This window comes from Dicentrarchus labrax, unplaced genomic scaffold, assembly GCF_905237075.1.
Source record: "Dicentrarchus labrax unplaced genomic scaffold, dlabrax2021, whole genome shotgun sequence".
Lineage (NCBI taxonomy): Eukaryota > Metazoa > Chordata > Actinopteri > Moronidae > Dicentrarchus > Dicentrarchus labrax.
The window spans coordinates 10,744,962-10,763,961 of NW_026136717.1; the positions used below are offsets into that span (position 1 = coordinate 10,744,962).

At 38.4% G+C, this 19,000-nt stretch overlaps 1 protein-coding gene across 2 annotated transcripts; it reads left to right on the forward strand.

Moving 5' to 3' along the window:
- The first annotated feature begins 13,502 nt into the window (after positions 1–13,502).
- LOC127379641 (caspase activity and apoptosis inhibitor 1) lies at positions 13,503–17,577 on the forward strand. Of its 2 annotated transcripts, none has more exons than XM_051429530.1 (6): positions 13,503–13,734; positions 15,314–15,508; positions 16,347–16,431; positions 16,548–16,605; positions 16,719–16,786; positions 16,902–17,577. In XM_051429530.1, exons 1-6 carry the CDS (start codon positions 13,630–13,632, stop codon positions 17,396–17,398), a joined length of 1,008 nt encoding a protein of 335 aa, XP_051285490.1. In that variant the 5' UTR covers positions 13,503–13,629; the 3' UTR covers positions 17,399–17,577. The 2 variants fall into 2 exon arrangements, with proteins under 2 accessions (XP_051285490.1, XP_051285491.1); XM_051429531.1 differs by having other exon boundaries at positions 13,504–13,734; positions 15,317–15,508.
- The last annotated feature ends 1,423 nt before the right edge of the window (positions 17,578–19,000 follow it).

A 19,000-nucleotide genomic window follows, 5' to 3' on the forward strand; every position in this document is an offset into this window, starting at 1 on the left:
AACCACTCCCACACAATCCTTCTCACACAGATTATTAGCTGATTATTCGTTTTAGAGAAATGGTAACCAATTTTCCAGTGCTTTAAAGGACCCGTAGAAGAGGTCTGTCTTAAAACAATAGTCAGATTACATTAGAAGAGTTATGGGTGGTTATAATAATCCCTCCTGTCTATACTGGCAGTGAATTGATGCCTTTCTAACGTGAGTATACAGTAGGAGATTAGGGGCAAAATCCACAGTCTGCATTCTTGTGTTCAGCTGAGCTCATACAAGGCTTCAGCAGTTGGACTGAAAAACATCAAGTGTTCTTTTTTGTTCAACCCTGTGACCACCCTTCCACTGCACTGCAGCTCAACAAGGAAACAGTGTCCAAGGAAACACAGAAAGACAAAACGGATATTCATATTTTCATTGAGCAGTTTGGTTAAAATAGAGATAGTGACTTTGTTGTTGCTCAGTTTAATAATTATAAAACCAAAGAATGTGTTGTACTTTATATTTAATCAGTACTTAAAAATATAAGAACAGTAATAATAACCAAATAAACCTAAGAGGAGGAGAAAAAAGGCAACAAAGAGCCTAGATAATCCCACTGACACTCCATTTATATATTAACTCACTAACATTCTTTCACATGTGTGTGATACTTTGATGATTTATGGATAGATTTTGTGTAATTTTGCTTTAGATGGTGGAGCAGTAGAGAAAAGCAGCATTGTTTGAAGTTGTGTGTTAATGTTGAGGGTCTCCCTCCCATATGTCATTAGCACCAAGCTCTTCTTCTCACTTCTGTGTAAAGGCCTGGACACACCATTTAAAGCTGCGAAATTTCGTGGAATCAGAGGATCCCCTTGAGGAGGAGTAATTCATTTGCCCAAACGCTCCGAGCGGAGTTCAACTTTGGTGAACTTTAACACACAAACTTGTGTCGTTTACCAACAGCAAACTGTCTTCACAGTGCTGACATTTGAAGGGATGGAGAGTTAAAGAGGCCAAAATAGAGGAACCTTTTATTTAGCTTTATTTAACTTAATTAGCTTATTCCCTTTTTATTTAACCTCCTCTGTCAGGGTGAAAACAGTCCAACAAAAGAGCAATGGTTTGCAGGCAGATATGAGACAGGACTCAATGTTACAAATACATGTTTTGAAGAAAGTGTGTGAAATTATTGTTTGCTAACTGTTGGTTAGCTCATCGGCTTTATTTTTCCTCTTCAGTAACTTTTTTGTAAATGAAATAGTGTGCGGTGGTGAGCAAAATGCCAGAGGAAAGTAAACAGAAGTGTAGAGAGCAAACAGAGAGAAGCTCTGAGAGCTATTGTGACTGAACAGTTAGCTCGCCCGCTACAGCAGTGCACTGCAAGCCCTGCGAGTAATTACTATGTCACCACGCTTCTGGCACTTTTATTTCAAATCTGTGATGTTTTTCACAAGTAGGTGTGTTTTAAAGGTCCAGTTTGTTACATTTAGGAGGATCTATTGGCAAAAATGTAATATACTATTAATAGGTATGTTTTCATTAGTGTATAACCACCTGAATGTAGGGTATCATTGTGTTTTTTTCACCTCAGAATTATCTATTATTATCTGCAGATGCCGCAGGTCCACCATGTTGAACCGCCATGTTTCTGTAACCCAGAATGGCTAAACCAAACACTTGCTGTAGATAGCTAGACACCGGTAGATACTTGTACAGCAGTCCCTTTAGAAAGGGATCTCTTCATGGGGAGTATTGACATGAGGAATGATCACATCGACCAATAACCCTTCAGTGAACATTTTAGTATGTGAATTATATTAACATGGACTTGGATATCGTGGAAAAAAGTCAGCAGGCCAAGTTTGGGTAAATAGATTTCTAAATTATCTACAACTCTGCCAGGGGTAAGCAATTACTATTTCACAACATTTGAGACCCCTTCATATCTTATTTAGAAAGGATAGACTTATATATGATATTATGGAAGCACCTCAGGATATATAAGTAGCCCTCTGCAGTGTCCAAAACCTGCGAAGGTTTTTGTGCTCAGCATTTGTACATTAATATAAGATATGCTCAAGCTAAAATGTATCATTCTAATGCAATCCTTAAAACTTTTATTTAGATTTATTTATGTTTGTTTTGCGACTTGACTATTTTATTTGATGTATGAAGACTTTGTTCATGTGTCTTCTTCATGTTAATGCCTAATCTGGCTGCGCAGAGATTCATACATACACACTGGTGTGTGTGTGTGTATATGTGTTAAGTGTTAAGTTGTGAAAATCAATAAAGACACTGTCGGAGAAATCAGAACCTATCCTGTAAAGCATTGTAAGCTTCTCAAGGAACAGGAATAGCTTAGTTAGTTTTTTAATTCCTTAAAAAAGCTTTAAATTGTGCAATCCCTGAATGGAAAGTAAAACTACAGTCGGCTATATGTTAGAATATGGCAGAAAAAGTGTCAAATGCAGACATGTAAGCACTAGAACCCAGAACCTTACCTTCTACTGGTCTGGATACAGTCGATTTTGAGAATTGGCACCGTTTCTGTGTGTGAAAAACAGAAAAGTGTGCCTAACACCAAACGCCACAGGGAGTACCCCTGCCAGGAAACATTTTCACACCTTAGACATCTGCATTTTACACCTTAGTGACAGTCAGATGGAACTCCAAATTGGTCACTGCAGTAGATTCAAAATTTGATTGGCTCCAGATAGGCACAGGAACCCATGAGTTCACATCCAGTGAAGCATTATTAACTTTTACCTTTGTAATCTGCCTATATGTGACAGTTAATATGCATGTTTATCTCGCAAATAGATGTGCAAATGTGTAATTTGCAATTCTGATTAGAAGAAATCAAGATGAGCTATTTCAGGTCCAGCTAGAGCCAAAAAAGCTCTTTGTTTTCTTTCATTTGTGAAGCCTTTTATTTTCCCAGTGAAGCAAAATCATGATCTGCATTCATATCTATCCCAGTTATCGATCTGACCGTTGGGCTCAGATACAGAGCTGAGTTATCGAAGAAAACACTTCAGCTCCACTGTGAGGAATAGTGTGAAACAGCTAATATTGGTGGGATAGACAGGCTGCATCCTGGGAGCTCATTTGTAAAGAGTACAGGTGTAAGGAGAAAGAGAAGAGACAGGTAGGAACTTGTGATGGATGACGAGGGTACACAGTGGACCAGTGACAGGAGAACATCAATAGTTAAAGCATCAGTGATGTATTGCATTTTGTAGTTTTGCAGCACTCAGTTGAAGTTGAAAGTAGTTTGGGGATTGCAGCAGCCCACACCCAGCGCTTTGCTTTGTCATATTTAGGAGGCGTGATGCTTTTGAAAACGTTATTGTCAGGCATAATCAGTCATCAGCCTGCTCACTGGAGACTTTTTTGTTCCTCCAACCAAAGAGCTAAGGGGCGTCTGATTGACAGTGCATGACAGTCCCTCACATTGTAAGCCAAAGTCCCAGGTCCTGCCTCTTTCATATTGCCCTATAATGTATGTGTGTGTGTGTGTGTGTGTGTGTGTGTGTGTGTATGCATAACCTTAACGTATAAGTTTTGCTCAGCATGCAAACTCCTTCAGCACTAATGCCCTGCTTTACCTTCACACACATTCACAGTTTCAAACAGAGCCTCCTGCTGTTGTCAGCTCCAAAAGAACAGGTGACCGCAATGCCTTGCTCAAGGGCAGCTTCACAGCCAATGTTGAGGGTGGGGAGTACTCTGGTCCCCTGTCAGCTTCCTTTGCATTGAAGCATTGTATAGTTGTCATTGTGAGCAACATAATGACTTTTAGCAGCTAAACGTTCTACCATTTTAGTTTAGTGTGTTAGCATGCTAACATTTGCTAATTAGTATAGCATAGCTGATTAGTATAGCTGAAGTTAATATTAATGACATCCATGATTCAAATATGTTGTTTATATATTTCAGTTAAAACTACAATGAGCCAATTTATTTTTTTATATGTATATCAGGTTTAATATTTATGATGTATAGCAAATCAGTCAGGCTCTTTCTTTACGCCATGACTCAGCCACAGTAAACACAGAATAAATCAATTACACCATGATTAAAATTGTTCTACAGCCATTCCGTGCAATCAAAATTAAATTGAGACTGATACGCTGAAGTTAATATTCAGCACAGAGGGGCTTTAATATACACTTGAGACTCACAAAAGAGATTTTAGTCCAGACACTGTCCAGACTCTTTAGTAGTCACTCCCACTTCTTCCCTCTACAAAGCCTCATGGGAGAACAGGGATTAATTCTCTTCCACCAGCTAGATGGTTCTGACATGTCAATGTTCTTAAACAGGAATCATATCATACATATCGTTTACAAGGTTACAAGGTTTACTGCATGCAAGATATGAAAAAACATCAAGATATTTACATCATCAAGTGGAAACAGAACACATGGGGAAACTGTAGTACCACTAAATTAAACAGTAAAATACTTCCATAAACACATCACATGTGTATATATGCATGTAGACAAGATCTATAATGGACCACAGAAATTTTGGTTCAATGCTTGTCACAGCATGACATCATACTCATGTTGAATTGAAGCCTGCCGCTGCATCATTGTTTCTGGGCAGCAAAGAGCCCGGCTGTCTCTTCTGTTATGAAACAGTGCCATCTATGGAAATACTGAGCGTCAGGCCTGTATTTAATTCAGACATACCTATAGCAGTCCTTTTCAGACATATCCTCCTCTGTCGAAATCCTGAAGCAGAACTGTACTGTGTACAGTTATTTATATTTGTTTACAAAAATAAAAATGATGCTCCTTGAGGTAGCTTTCTATATATTTTTTTATCTGACCTGATTTAGATTTCCTCTTAGAAAGCCTTTAAGAGATAGAGTGTGAGAGAGAAATTGCAAAAATAAATTAGTCATGGATAAATCCAAGGCTTATGTTACTGTAAATATCCGCCTGACAGTTGAAAATGGCACTAATATGTCAGGCTTGGCTGCTGTCAATCATACTTAGAGGTTGCTGCAAAGGCTTGTCCCTACAAAGCTACCTTAGGATGTATCAAACTTTTCTATGTTTTTGCCAGCATTCCTACCACTGAATCTGTAGTGTACACATGAGGGTATATATATGGTGATGTCATGATGTTTATTACATGTTGTTATTTTTAAGCAGATGTAGCACACTTTAAAGCAAAAGGTGGACTTGACATATCAGTTTATAGGGGAGAATTGCCTTAAATGTAACCCGTTGTCCACGCCACAGGAAATGGTGGCTGGAAAAATGGTTAATAAAACATAATATCCAGAGGTACTTCTTGAATATAAAGTGACTTTTATATATTGTGGATCTAAATTTTGTACATTTATTTTCTGATCGCATTCTTGGTATGAAATGAAAACAGTTGCTTAACTTAAATATTGTTGATTTGTCATAAAAAAGTATCTGGTGCTGTTTTTTAGCTGTTGTACAACAGTAGCTCATGCTGTTACAATTGAGACTCACATGCGCTTTAATTTTAACATTGTGCAGCATCCTCCTTCGGTTTAATTCCTCACATCTCAAAATTTCCTCAAAACTTAAGTATTAAATGAAAGGAGACACATGTAGGACATGTAGGTTTGACTGACAACATTGCATATGTAGGTTAAAAAAAATCTCTGAGTAAAATAATGAAAAGTGAACAACTGTTACAATTATGGAGACCCCCCTACCAATAACCAATTGAGCAAGGATTTACAGAGCTTTTGATTTAGTATTTTTTCACCTTAGGTATGTCAGGGTTAATACATGAATTGTCTCAATCAGAAATTACAGTTTATTATTACATCTTGTATGAAATATTTTATGAAATGTTTTGGTGAAAGAAAAACTGCAAAACGATATTTCCATCAGCTTTACTTAAATAATTAGCAAATGTTTGTGTGCTGACACATTAATAATATAACTACTATAATGAACATGGTAAACATTAACTGCTCCTGTATATCAGAATTGTCATTGTGAACATGTTAGCATGCAGACATTAGCTTTTAGCTCAAAGTACCACTGTACCTCAGTTGGTTTTGGGACTTTAAAGTCTAATTCTGTTGTTGCACTTGCTTTGTATTACTGCCATATTTCTGTTGAGATGATATTGAAAGTCAAACAACTGTCCATGTATAAATTAGCATGCCGATTTAATAAGTGAACTTGTCTTTTACTTCAGGTAACCTTTCTGCCCTGCAGTCTGCTATCTTTACAGACACTTTTGTTCCTGGAAAGTTGCCCTGACTTCAGCGGAAGAAGACAGCCAGGTGGTAAGAATAGTCTCAGACAATCCCCAAGCAAGCAGATAACAATGAACTCATCTCTGTTCTCTATTAAATGAGAAATGTATGGGCCCAACCTAGGCTGAATGTTTTGAGAATGAACCAGTGCCCGAGGATTCTGGGAGGCTAGGGGTTGGCCCTTGAGGGCCAAGAGCCTGTCAGTTTCCCTCCCAATCTTAGCCCTCAATTACTGAATCATAGGTGAGAGGAAAACCAAATCCCATCCTGTGCCTGGTCCTCATCTCACCCTGCTAGACCCGACAGGCTATCTCTCTCTACTTGTTCACTCACTCTAACTGGAACGCACACGGAGCACAGCTCCTGGGAACCTTGCAAGTGAGCTGCTGGTTGTGCTCCAAAGAAGCTTCAAAGTTCATTGCTCTTTCTCGGCAGGAGAGCAGATTGGGCGAGTTCCCGATATCGCCTTACCTCTTTTTCCCACACACTCCTTTACATGTTGCTTATTCGTAAGCTGCTCCCACACGAATGTGCGCAGATGAGACATGTCAGTGTTGTTTTCATCCCACTTGCACTATGTTATCCCCCTGCCTGTCCTATGAAAAAATGCACTTTCTTATCTTGTTATTTACTAAACACAAAGGCTTACAGCATAAGTAGTGAGGGGCTTATGCCAGTAGGAAAACTACTGCAGTGACAGCTGGAATATGAATATGAGTGACATCACTTGGCTGGTTTATGTGAAATGCACACCGGCTGTGAAAAAAGCCTCTTTTTTATTTTCCTTGGGTACACTGTACAGTTAAGACGGATATTCTCCAAATGATTTCTGCTTGGAATCGAGGAGTGATACATTTGCTCTAACTCTCAGGGAGAAAAAAACTAATAAAAACCAGTCTCCATCATGCAAGAGTAAAGCAAGAGCAACATTATGGAACGCCATGTATATGCACAGTCATGCTACCTTATCCATCAGTTATTGTTTTCTGTCAATAGAAGTGTTTCTGAAACTTAAGAATAAAGATTTTCGTGACAATAAAATACTACAAGAGCATACGCTACTGTTTATGTGTCTTATAATTAATAGACAACAACACTAAAGAAACATTTCTTTGAATTATAGGCTGGGGTTTCCTGTGAAGTGAGAAGAGGAGAAAATAATGATAACATGAAAAACCCTCAAACCATAATATAATTCAGCTTTGAGCCTGACAGCTGTTTCTTGACCTTGGAAACAATTGATGAAAACAATTTTCAACCCAAGGTCCAGTGACTCGTTTGTTCTGGAGCTTTCATACGTTCCTCGTCAGCAGACTGAGTTTGCTCAGTTGCCATGGAAATTGAGATGTTGAAACTTTCCATAATTCTGAGCACCTCTCATCCATGTGAACTGAACAGTTAAGCTTGACCTTAAAGATTCTCTGTATTCGTCTGCTTGGAACAATAATCTGACAGACCAGGTTTGATTTCCAAACTATCTGTGATGTCACAAATTATAGAGAAAAAATCAGCAGATGAATGTGAAAACATCCTTCTAGTGTCACACTCTGCACATACGCCATTCTGCACAGTGAAGCTCAAACATCCAACTGTAGGAACAAGAAGAAAAAACAGATTTTTGAGTGGAGGGGGACTTTAAAGGTATAATCCTTAAGATTTCAGTCCTGGTTGATTTAACAAGTGTGGTTTCAAATTACAGCAAACTCTCCTTGAGCTACTTTGTCAGATATACAGCAGAAGAGCAGCCGGTGTATCTGTCAGTTTAGTTCTAATCACAGTTTAGTAGTCAGTCAATATTATTTTTAACCACAAACTAATATAAAATTAGTAACACTGGATTACATGCTGCATTATCCAAATCCATTATGCATAGGCAGACAATTTCAACTAAGTGCAGGAATGGCGGACTCCACCACGACAAAAAACAATATATAAAGAAATGACTAAAGAATGTAAATGCATTTAATGACTATTTCTGAGAACATGCCGGCCATAAATAGTCTGAAAATGGGCTCTAATTTCATGAAATTCTTGCCAATCATGAGAATTATAACTTTAAAAATAACACCTGACAAAACAATCTTACATTTTCAGTGAACATCCACTTACCTACTTACTTTCCTTGTTCTAAAACTTTTGACAGTTTCACATGAGGTCCTAGAGGTGCTGAGAATTATGTAAAGTTTGAACATTTACATCAACCGAGCAAACTCAGTCTGCTGATTAAAACCTCCAGATGAAGGGAGACAGTCAACCTTGAATAGAGATTGTTTTGGCAACTGATTTAATATATTTGTTTGTGTTTTTTTTATTGTACATTATTAACTTACTTATAATATTCTTTTAGACTTTCTTTTAGACCCCAAAACATCATTTATTTATTGATTTGTTCATTTATTTATTGCAGATAGGTACTTCATCCAAGAAGGGCAAATTCAAAGTGACTTATATACTCTACATACACTCGAACTGCAACAATAACTTTAGGCAGCAATGTCTGTTTTTATCATGATGATCCCTCAAAGCTCCTATTTGTCTCCTGTTTGTCTTAGCCCAACAAGCTGGATACCCGGTGCACTCTAACATGTCTAATTCAAACCTCAGTGGGCTCATGAATATTTTAAAGATGCCTCTCTGTGTACAGTATATAGTATAAACTGACTAACATAAGCTTAAAGCCAACACTGTAAGAGTGCTTCTCTTTTCCTGTTGTTTCTGTTTTAAAATCAACTGATTCCAAACACCTTCACTCAACACTGACTGCTGTTCTTGATGAGCTGCAGTTCTCCTAGAAGTCCTAGAAGAGACAATGAATAGATTTTTAATAGACATCTCTGGCTTTCATTACTCAAGGCTACAACTGTGTACACACTGCCTTGTTTTTGCAGTCCTCTGACAAGCTGCCTAGCAGCACTGTGGAGAAAAGCTGCTGCTTAAGTGAGAACAATTGATATTTAAGTTAACACCATGCTGAATGGGGGAACCAGGAGAGCTGTTATACTGCGAGCGTGAGCCAAAAAGAGAGTGATTATCTTTTTAGTGCCATTATTCCTTGTTTTTATGTGTTTGTTGTTTTTTTAAGGCGATAACTTAAAACTGTTGAATGTGAGTTTTTAGCCAATATTATAAAGTGTTTATGACTGCGTAGCAGGGTTATTTAAAACTTTTTTGTCTTCTTAATGTGACACAGGCTCCTTAGTTATCCCTGTATAATGCAAGCAAACAGAAATATTACAGTTACGTTAAGCTGTTAAAGTGTTTTTATCAATGTGCAACCAGAAAAATCAGTATTGCCTTAAATGTTACATAGTTGGAGCCCTAAACTAAAACTTCATTTAAACAAGGGGAGTAAGAGGTACATACGTTCTTTCATATTAAAAGAAGTGGTTCAAAAATGTTGAGAAGAGTAGTAATTAAGACAAAATGTTACCCAGTGGTTATTATTTTACAACTATACTGACAACTAATATATTAGTTCAACTTAATTGGTGACAACTGTCAGCCCGCTGCACAAAGCCATGTAAGGATAATTGAAGCTTATAGTGCAAACTGTTAGCAGTGATGACAGCTGAAGATACTTACTGAAAGCACAGTTAGCTACAGACTGGACAGCCATTAAAACGGGCTGAATTAAGACCCCTGCTTGCAGAGATTTTTTGCTGCATTATTTTACTTTCGCTTTTTGCTCTTTGGCCATAGGAGGAGATTTCTAGAAGAGGCCCCTCTCCAAACCCTTCGGTGATGGGCCATTATCTGTATAGCTACGTCTTTGGACCAGTGGCATGATAATAAAGCATCTCAATGTCAATAGTCTATTGAGAGACTCAATTGCAAAGGGCTCTTACATTACATATGTTAAGTTGTTAAGTGGGCTCAGACAAGGCTTTGGTTAGATTTTTTTCTGCCACTTTAAGGAGAGAGATGTGTTTCCAGTTGTACTGCTGTACCACTGGATCACTGTATATCCTGTATCACTGTGATAACTGGTAATCTCTTGTTATCTTACATACTAAATATGTGTCAGCTGTTTTTTGAGGATTTTTTGTATGATATACAGATACACGTTTTTGACTCATCGTCAGCTTGTGGGCGGTTATATGAATATATCCAATCAAACCAATCTCAGCAATCAAAACCGCAAAGCATAGGGGTGTGTGTTTGGATTGAAGCCAGCAAAAACGTTGTTTACATTTCCAAAGAATATTGTTCGAATTTATTTCTAGCTATATTTGCTAAGCCCCGCCCACCGTTTCGCAAATCCTGCTCACACACAGTATACCCCTTCACTCGGAAATATATCACAATACTGAAGCTAAAGACTCTCTAACTGCTGTCTCACGTTGTCTCTCAAGTTCTAAAAGACCTTTTTTACAGCAGCCATTGTGACATGAACTAGGGTAAAAACAGGTTTTACCAATGACATTAATTAAGGTTATATTCTATTTAAGGGGATTAATAGGGGGAAAAAAGATGCTGCCTTAAAGAAAATGTATCTGAAGGCTTCTCAAAACTCAGGTATGTTTCTAGTCAACTGGGGAAAATGCACATCTATCTCAGTTGGCAGAGAAGTTGTTATTCTACACCCACTGTCAATAAGTGTTGATTTGTGAAGGACAGGTGTTGATTGGAGAGTTGTCTGTTCACACGTAAAACTTATATGGCTTCCAGAAAGCTGTTAAAAATTACCAGAAATGCTTCAGACTTCGTCTGATGGGTGTGCATTTAACCAAGCACTGGAATACGGTTGATTTGTGTGCAGTTTGTCATTGAAAATCGTAATCAGCTTGTAATTTTTTCAGCAATCTGCACTGATAATTCACATTTCTACATTCATTTATATAATTATGTAGCACCAAGACTATTGTTTCAGTTATGTGGCATTATTGTGTGCATGTAAACATACGTAAATATGACAAACTGAATGCAATCAAAGTATATCTTACTGAAATGTGCTATTTTGGTTTAAAGTGCAAATTTTAAACAAACTAATGTTTACTCCTCTTCTGCTGAAAAATAATGAAAAGTATTTGGCCTGAAAACAACATGCTGATTCCCCATGAAACTACATATACACCGACACATGCGCCCCACAACAATATATTAGGCTAAACTGTAATGTTCAATTTCATTGTTTTTCCAGCATCCGATTGAGCTGAATTTATTTTATATATTGCATTTCATACCAGCTTTTCTCTATGTTTAGTGTGTTTTCATTTAGTTTCTTATCCATGTTTTTTTTTTTTAGTTTTTCTTTGTTTCTTTTGAGGTGAGATTCTCAAGAGCTTCTCTTGCTTTTTAATCTCACTTTCACTAATTTAAAGTTTCTCTTCTTCCCTGTGATTCATCGTTTCCTGTGCATTATGGAACGAAACTAAATTAAATGAGAAGAATAGCAAAAAGCATTCAGCTCTCTGCTATACATCTCTTGACTAGCCAAATTTCCTCATTAGACAACAGAGCCCTGATGTGTATTAAACAGATACTCTAGCTCTTTTGAGGACAAAGTGATTTCTATGAGCACCCTCCTATTTAAGAATGTAATAATGTGCTGCATTGTGAATTGTCTCTCTACCAAACTCAACATACTTTTTGGAGAATTGGTGTGTGTGGTTGTTTTTCCACTCCTTTTCATGGCTCCCAAATGCAATGTCCCCTTCAACAGTGCCAGCTCCATCATTGCCCTTTTAACGAGGTGATATCCAGACACATGGGAGCAGATGTTGCAAAGAAAACACATTGTGACGTGATTGTGATCGATGCGCACCTCCCACCATATCCAGTGCATAATTTGGCGGATGGCATCAGGATAACAACCTGCATTATGTGGAGACAGCTGTCGCCATGGCGCCTGGGCAGCCATTGCATTGGCTCCCACCTTATTTCAGGCAGAGGCGGGGAAGCCAATTAGAGTGATTTACAGCTTGCTTGTGTCGTCACCACCTTGAAACCTGTGTCTCGGTCCAGCTAAAGAAAATGCATGGCTACCTGGGTGGTAATAAGGAGGGCATGCTGAAGAGAGCAGCAGAGTTGTTTATTGGTGAAATGTAATGTAATCCTGTTCCCGATGGGAGTTAATGTTAGCGTGTCCTTTAAGTGAAGTTAATGGTATTTTTTAGGGGTCATAAGGATAGTGTTTTCCTCTATGGATTATTATGTATTGTATAGCCTACATTTTTTTTAGAAATGTACCTGTAGAAATTGTCTATATGCATCTAATTCAGTCTTGAATGCACTGTTTTGTGATTATATTGGAGAATAGGATTTATTTTTCAGGACACTGTATGTCACATTTTACCTATGTAAAATAATAATTGCATGGTTTATGTTTAATTTCATTGTTTTATATATTTTCTACAGGGCATGCATCACGCACCATAGCCATAGATAGTACGTTTTCATACGTGTCTCTTTGTTTTGCATCATTTTTATTATAACCTATGTTTTGCAAACAGTTGTGACCTATGTGTCATTATTATGCGACCCCAAATTCCTTTGTAGATTCCTTTGAAACATACATTACCGACGAGGATAGCGCTGTCTGATTTCAAATGTGGAAACCTGAATGATGTAAATGAGCAGCGGTAGAAGGTTTGAAGGGGGGTTTTTTGCGGTAATGAATCCGACACACAGTATTTGATGAAATGGTGAGGCAGATGGAAGCTGGGAGATGGCGAGACCGTGCGAAATACAGGAAGGGGACTTGTGATTGACTGTCACTAGTAATCCGAGCATGCTTTGAAGTGTAAAATGATGATGGGGATACAGTTTGAATGTATTTGCACTTCCATCAGCAGCTTGAGAGGTCGCAGGAACGGCACCTCTCACTGCGAGAGAAAGGTTCAGTCAAAATTCAGACGCTTGTGCAGCTATAAGATTCACAGAACATGATATAGCTCTTTGTGGCTGATGTTAGAAGAAGCCTGTTTTTATGTGGAGACTTGGAGGCTACACTCACCAGTTATTTACATATTGTTATGGTCTGCAATGTTCATTTTTAAATGCAACCTTTACCACATTTTAAAACAATTCTTATACAGTTGAGACTAAGTGAGACACTAATAAACCTGCGGGGTAAATAAGGAAACAGAGTGTTACTTAATGCCATTAATTAACACGACTGAAGTTGCTGTGAACTTCTATCTTGCTGGATTGAGAGGCGACAGGCGAGCAGCGACGCCCCAGCCCGGTAGGTGGCGCTAACAAAATAAGTTAGGCTGGTTTATCCCCCGACACCAAAAAAGAAGAAGAAGAAGAAGAAGAAGAAGAAGAAGTCGTCGCTTGCTAACGACCTATTTTCCCCGCGACATTCAACTTTAGCTAGTGAGCTCACGAGTAAACAGCTTTCTGGACAGGGACAGGGACAGGTGTAGGTGTATTCCTCCGCGAAAATGCTCAAAAAGAAATGCAGCAGCGCGGAAAAGAAAAGGAAACACTCCCAGTGTGAAGAGCGACACGAGAGCAATAAACGCAAAAGTACGGAGTCCAGCATGGAGGTGAGCTGTGCTAGCTGCTGTGAAGCTAATGCTGTGTTTTGTTTATGCTCCAGCGTATGTGCGCTGCTGTAACGTTAGCTGTACTCAGAGTCCACAGACACACAGTGTACGGAGGTCAGCAGTTTCCCAAACCCCCAGTAAAGATTCAGTCGTAGGTGTGACTTTGGTCAAGCGGTGATGGAACAACGTAGGTTAATAAAAGTCCTAATGCAAGTGTGTATGTGTCTGCTTGTTGCTCTATACTGCGACAATAGGCAGGTAGCCATTGTATTTTAACATAACAACGATGATTTTCCTACTCTTAAACTTGACTCTTGATGCTGCCAGTACATAAAACACACTGCGAGCTGGCTTGGTGTTCTGTTAGCCAAGGGTTGTGGGTCGTTATAGACAGGGAGTGAGGGTATGGTTGGCAGTCTGTTGTCAGAGAGATCCTAGAAATGTCCAACATGGAGCATATGAAGTAATCTAGGTTGTTATGTCTAAAGTTAGACTTTGGCTCAGTTATCTTTTAAATCAAGTTCGCTGTATACATTTTCAATAGTGTGCATTAATGGCAACAGTAAATGACAGTGATTTGTTGTACTACAAAGCTTTACATTTCACTGAAAATGAAATAGTTATGGCTTTTACCCCATGCATAGTATTTGAGTAAGTGAAATATAAAACAAACAAAACAAATATGTGGGTGAATCAAGAGTTCTCTAAAATGATCTCCACAAAAACTAAACCTTGTAACATTCATAAAGGATTGGGTTGTCTTATTGTAGTCATTATAGCTCGATATACCTAAAAGATTGTCAACAGTGTAGGTTGTAGCTGTCGTGCATATACTGTGTTTTGCAATTTAAGGCATTTGATAACCCAAACCTGTGTAATGGATCACAATTTAAAAGTTCTTAGGATTACTTAATGTCTTTTTGAACATGGGGAAACCTCTTTCACCATATAATGAATGCAAAGATGTAAAATAGTTTTGACACAGAGCACAAGTCTATGTATTGGTGGACTTACTGTCGCGTTCCTTGTAAAAGTAGCACACAAATTTAAACTTGAAACAAAAATGTGACAATATACAATATTATCATAGCGATAAATAACACTCAAATAAGTTTATTGTGGTGAATTTTCATTATTGAGATAATCATGAGTATCCTCACTTGAGTGACTTGAAAGATCTGTTTAGCTCGCTAACATGCAGTCCTATATGGATTTCCTGATTTATTTTGAATTGTCACAAAGGGCAACTTGCATCTTTTTCAGTCATTCCATAATCCAACTCAGCTTGGTTATTGTATCCCCCACAAAGAAAGTTAAACCGGCTGTGGCTATCTGAAGTGCACTAAAAACATTTGTTTCTTAACAAAAGTGATTCCAATAGGTTTCAATTCATTTCAATTTTATTTGTATAGCGCCAATTCATAACAGAAGTTATCTCAGGACACTTTTCAAATAGAGTGCCAACAGTGGCCTAACAGTGTTCAATGAAAAGCTTTTCATTGCTTCATTTTAGTCACACTTGCAGACTTTTTCAAGGCCTCCAGCCACTGTGTCTCGGTAACATATTGGTTTCCTAAAGCAGGACTCCAAGGAAGAACTCGCTGACGCTGAGCTGGACAGGATTGGCAGTGACATTGAGGACGGGGGACTTGACCTCAGCCTGCCTTTCCAGCCCATCACTGCTTATGTCACTGACAAGCGGGAGATGCTGGAGCAGTGTTTCCACGTGCTGGGGGACAAGAAGTTACAAAAAATGCTGCCGGATGAACTCAAGGTAGCTGGATGATCATATACAATCCCTGTTATTTAATTAGAAACAATAAAAGCAATCTTCGTATGCCTGCGATACATCAGGCTCAATGTAAATATCAGTTTTAAATCAAAGTTTTGATCTCAGTGTTTGAAATGTTTGCACACTTCAGACCCATATGTTTTTCATATGAAACTTTGTAATTGTTGATCAAAGGGCATTTATCAGCCTCATTTCACCTTCGCCTAATTTGCCATCATGCTGTATTTTTGCTGGCATTACTTTATGATTTTTACGCTTGCGTACATTTTGTGCATTGCCAAGTGTTGTCTTCCAACATAAATGGCCATATTTTGTGCTGTTGGCTATATTCCAACAGCACCAGCTTTGGCTGAAAAAAAGCAACAACCCCTTGAGCAATAGTGATCATTGCATGAAAAGGTTTGTTCCATCTTTTTGTAGGCATGTATTGTATTATGGTGCACATAATTAAGTTATGTTTTCTTATTTCATTGCAACTGATTGAAAGTCACATTAACCATGTTTTACTTTTACAGATAACTTCAAAAATTACTTTTGTTTAGATAGAAAATTGCTGCAGTCCCTGTTATTTTGAATACGGTGTGTAGGGTTCTTATCTATAGCTATACATTAGCTATGGAGCTGTATAGTAAAATTGAAAAGTAAAGTTAAAAACAAACCTCCTTTTGTGGCCAACTCTAGAAAGTGTATGGTAATTCTGAATTTAAAAAGTGATAACATGTCTCATACAGATAAGGCCATAGGCTTCTGCTGTTTGCTTGGGTGGCTTTTAAAGCAACCCATCGTCAAAGATACTATTTAAACACATTATCATCCACAGGACTGCAGTTTAGAGGAAATCAAAAAGCTGTGCTGGGAGCAACTGGAGCCGATCTCTGAGAAAAATCTCACTCACATCTTAGCAGGTAAGACTTAAAGACTTTTTTTTTTTTTTTTTTGCAGCTATGTGCTTTCTGGACTTAAAACAATCTAGTATTGCAAACAAAGCATTTTCTTTTGCTTAAAGCTGCTTTGTGTCTAGGGGAAGAACTGACATCTGGAAATGGTGATGAACACACAGAAGAGACCTTGGAAAGCCAGTGAGTGAACAGTTTGACAGAGTATTCAGGGTACAGTTTCAGTATAAAGGTAGAGTGTGTTATCATGCTTTTCTCATACTTTTATGTGTTTTTATTCCATTTTCCCCATCAAGGCAAGAAAATAATGTTGATTCTACATCTTGTCACAAAGAAACTGCAAAAACTGAGGACCCTAAGCAAGGTGATTAATAATTAATGAGCCCAGAGAACATCCTCAGTCAAAGATTTCAAGACATATAAAATCTCTAATAAAAGGACCATTTTACGTCTAAAATGTAATATCATTTTCTTTGCAGAGGGTGGTGGTTCAGGCGAGGAGAGTGACGTCCTGAGCATAAACGCGGACACTTATGATAGTGACATAGAGGGACCCAAAGAGGAGCAGACTGTTAAAGCCGTGGAGGGCTCGGTGAAGGTAGCAGACAGCAGCAGGGAAGGCACCGACCCACCTGTAAACCCCGACACAGTAAATCCTGAACCTCCCACGGCCTCTCAACCACCGGAAGCAAAGAAAGACATCCAAAGCGACATAGACAAAAGCGTCAGCGAAATCTTAGCGTTTTCGGACACCTCGAGCAAAGAGGCGGCTAAAGAGGTAGAGAGCGTCCCTCCGCTGACGACGGATGTCAGTTCACCTGTTCAGGACGGACCTGTTTCGAGTCGCGTGCCTGGAACGTGTCAGCCGTCTATTCAGCAGCTGGAGCTTCTGGAGTTGGAAATGAGGGCGAGAGCCATCAAGGCCCTGATGAAAGCTAGTGATGGGAAAAAGCCCAGTGTAACAAAAAATGTTTAATACGTTTTATTTGTTTTTCTTGTTATGGTTTAATGGTTTATACTAAATAATTCAGCTACTTTTAACCCCTAGTTTATTGTTCTTGTACCATTCAAACCATGTTCTTATTACTCCATATTGGAGTGATTTTACCAATTATTTAATGTAAAATCCAACATATAAAACCTGTCCTACACCTACTGAATGAATGTTTTCTGGGGGGGATTAACGTAATGGTCTTTTGAAATGTAATGTTCTCTCTGGTCACTAGATGGCAGTGTTAACCTGCCCAACACAGCCATGGTGATGTGTCTGATCTCTGCAGAGGAGAGAGGGATGATTTATTTGCTCACATTGCAGTCAGAAGGCAGCATGAAAGTCAGTTTTTTTAGTAATAATGTTATTTAGTAATGCGGTTATGGTAAAAAAAAAAAAATGGTGATGCAAGTTCTCCTTGAGTCAATTTGAGGATTTGAGAATATCAGAAAGATATGGTTTATATGTAGGCTGGAATTTGCCAGGCAAAGTAGGTGGCAGCAGTTTTGTACTGTGTTTTACAGTAGACACACCTGAGATATTTCTTCACTGAACACCTGTCTGACTTGTCAGGCTGAAATATGTAATTCCATGTACTGTCATCTCTAAACACCAGGTTAAATGGATATCTGATCGTCAAAGAGAACAAAAAAAGTTCCCATGAGATTACAGAGAAACCCCAAGAATGAAATAAGTCTAAGATAATTAGACCCACTGTCCTGACCTATACATCACGTTAAAAGAACCTGTCAGCTTAATCCACCAGAGTAACTTTAAAGTCTTTTTTTTTTTTTTGCTTTTTGTACCTCAATGTAGCAGCTAGAATTAATGGCATCCTTTCGCCTTATATTCTAGTGTTCTTGCTATAATTTATTCTGAAGCTGCTTTGTTCTTGTATAAACTGTAAGGTTGCGGTGTGTGTGCAATTACATGCAGATGCTGAGCAAAACAGCTCTCTACCCCACCACCCCGAAGGAGACAATGAAATGTACGATAAGAAGCCAGTAGCCTCCTGGGTATTTGCATTTAAAAGGGTTATTTCATGGGAGGAATGAGGGTGGGGAGGGTTAAATTCATTCTCTATGCATTTATGTGCAGGTATCTTTGTACTCATTGATGATTTGAAGAGGAAAACGTCCACTTTAGTAAAAAGGGATACAACGATTCTAAAGTGCTCGTGCTGACTATGATTGGTGAGTATTTATCGGTGTCATTTTACTGCTATTAGAATGCCAATTATGATTTAGTGTGAGCAGATAAATGGCTTTTTAAGCAGACCTCCGAATGAGTAGGCTGTAAAATGTATTGATGGAGGTGAGATGACACTGTTTTGTTGAGGGAGTACTTTTTGATTTCAAAAGAGCATTTATCAAACATGTTAAGATACTGAGGTATGATGCCTCCATGAATGGTGCTATTATGGAAGTCAAAAGCGAGGTTGTGCCAAACATTCTTGTGCCCACCGGTTTGTGTGTTTAATAGCCGCACCTGTCATTTTTCTCAGCTTTGTGACCAAGCCTCTGGTTAGCGATGTTCATTACACTATTGTCCTCAAAAATTACTTTAGGCTGGTTTAGCCTCTCAACT